The 2,641-nt window shown below is 45.7% G+C and overlaps 1 protein-coding gene across 1 annotated transcript; it reads left to right on the forward strand.

The window, feature by feature from the left end:
* On the forward strand, positions 1 to 2,187 carry LOC116356576 (uncharacterized). Its single transcript, XM_031802662.1, has 2 exons — positions 1 to 198; positions 1,123 to 2,187. The coding sequence occupies exons 1-2, from the start codon at positions 61 to 63 to the stop codon at positions 2,185 to 2,187; spliced, it is 1,203 nt and encodes a 400-aa protein (XP_031658522.1). The 5' UTR covers positions 1 to 60.
* Positions 2,188 to 2,641: the final 454 nt, after the last annotated feature.

Raw genomic sequence — 2,641 nt, forward strand, 5'->3', positions numbered from 1 at the left:
ATCCAGAAGAAGAGGAAAAAGAAGAGGCTAAATGAGAAGGGAACCCAGGTTGAACTAGGCATGCGGGAGGATATCCATGACCTTGACCTCGCCCATTGGAGATTGGCTAGAGAGACATGGAGAACTGAGCGAGGAAACATGAGGGAGATTAAGGCGCTGTATGGAGAAATATTTAGGCTGCACCAACTCTTGGCGGAGGTAACAAGAGCAGTTTTCTTTAATCAGTCTTTCATATCAGTAGATATACTGCAGTTGCTTTAGATGGTCCCAATCCTGATATACAGAAATTAGATCTAAATAGATAGAATAGTGAAATAAGAAGGCAAGAAAAATAACTGCACACTGGAAGTATTCTCAGGAAGGTCTGAATTCTGCACTGGTAGTATTATTAAGAAGGTCTGCATTCTGCACTGGTAGTATTATTAAGAAGGTCTGCATTCTGCACTGGTAGTATTATTAAGACGGTCTGAATTCTGCACTGGTAGTATTATTAAGAAGGTCTGCATTCTGCACTGGTAGTATTATTAAGAAGGTCTGCATTCTGCACTGGTAGTATTCTCAGGAAGGTCTGAATTCTGCACTGGTAGTATTATTAAGAAGGTCTGCATTCTGCATAGGTAGTATTCTCAGGAAGGTCAGAATTCTGCACTGGTAGTATTATTAAGAAGGTCTGCATTCTGCACTTGTAGTATTATTAAGGTGGTCTGAATTCTGCACTGGTAGTATTATTAAGAAGTTCTGCATTCTGCACTGGTAGTATTCTCAGGAAGGTCTGAATTCTGCACTGGTAGTATTTTTAAGAAGGTCTGCATTCTGCAATGGTAGTATTCTGAGGAAGGCCTGTGTTCTGCACTGGTAGTATTATTAGGAAGGTCTGCATTCTGCAATGGTAGTATTCTTAGGAAGGTCTGCATTCTTAGAATAAAGTTGTAAAGGAATGGAAGAATTTCTGAATTGGAATGATTCCAAAAGTGTGGACCTTCCCATTTTCCTAATAGGCTAATATACAGTAATAAAACGTGTTTTCTCTATGATATTTATTACCCATACACATGTAATTGTTTTAAGATAACAATAACCATCAAGCTATTAAGTAATAAAAGTGTGTCTGTCATCATACAGATTGGGGTGGATAAAGGGGTGATCAAGCAGCGCTCCACCTCCTCCATTATTTGTCCCGTCTCCCCGACACTGCCAGCTTTCCCCTGGTACAACCACCACAGGTACCTCGCCAACAGCCAATCGGAGCCTGACCAGCATGCTGCCGGCACCCAGAAGGACCCACCTAAGAAACACTCAATCTTTCCCCCTCTGGACACACAGAACTGCAACTCCCCTGATAAATGGCCTCATTCTCCGTCCAAGACGTCACACCCACACGCTTCACACCGATTTGCTGTCCCATCCCACCTCCTGGCTTCCGGCCCTCCTGCCCGGATGAGACAGACCCATCCGCAGGTCCACCCCAGGTCCCCATTGACTGGCCAGGCAAAGGTCAAGGATGAGGTTAAGAGGCCAGAGACTGCATCGTCTGAGGAATTGTCTGAGGAAGTTCAACGGAGAGGAGCAGAAATTGCAAGCATGTATAAAGCACAGCTGAAAGAGAGGATGGCCCAAAAGAGAAAGGAAGAGATTCTGAAGAAAATGGCAAACGGCGATGACAAGAACGATGACACTGAGGCCTCCTGCTTCTCTGCAGTAAAACGATCTAATACCCCTGCCACAGCCCCCGAGCGTCCGGCCAGCCCAGAGGCCACGCCAGTGGCCGCCCGAGAGGACACTCAGGGGGACACCCAGCAGGACCTGGCAGAGGTTGTGAATGTGCTCAAGAGGCAATCATCTGATCTATACCTGCCTGACGACGTTTGTGAGGAGTCACTCACATGGAAATCCATTTACGAGGAGCTGTGCCCGCTCGCTCACAGAGTGAACACAGAAGCTGACTACATCAAGGCGCTCCGCGTCATCACTGAGAATGCTGTGACTCCCTCGTGCTCGTCTGAGCATGATGTGTCTCAGAGTGTGAGTGAGGACACAAGTCAGGAGGGGAGTAGTGAAAGTGAGGAGAGCATGAGTGGACAACAGCAGAGATGTCTACACAGGGATCCTTATGGTAAGAGGGACAGGAGGAGATTGATAGTGGTAAAATGGAAGGGAGATTTGCAACCGCCAATGCAATGTCTATGATGGCGAGCCGAGGGATAGAAGAACTTAATGCCATGAGCTACGCAGACAGGATCAAATATTTCAAGTATGAGGCTAAGAGAAATGAAGAGATGATGAAGATTGAAAGGAGGAAGGAAAAGCCAGGGACGAAGAGCTCAAAAGTGGGAAAAGAGGCAGAAGAAATTGAATGAGGAGGAAAGGAAAAGGACAGAAAATATGGAAAAAAACAAGTTAGAGGAGCAGAGGAAAAGGGAGAAGGCAGAGATGAAACTAAAGATCGAACATGAGAAAAAGAGACAAGAGCAAGAGAAAAAGCGAGAGAAAAAAGAAAGAAAGCAGCAGGAGAGCAACAGAAGGCCCGTGCAAAAGAAGAAAAAGAGGGCAGAGGAAGAGAAAAAGATGGAGAAACAGAGGATGGAGGAGGAGAGGTTGAAAGGGAAAAGGAGAGAATGAAGGTGTTGGAGATGCAGGCATA

The sequence above is a fragment of the Oncorhynchus kisutch genome, linkage group LG23, assembly GCF_002021735.2.
Source record: "Oncorhynchus kisutch isolate 150728-3 linkage group LG23, Okis_V2, whole genome shotgun sequence".
Lineage (NCBI taxonomy): Eukaryota > Metazoa > Chordata > Actinopteri > Salmoniformes > Salmonidae > Oncorhynchus > Oncorhynchus kisutch.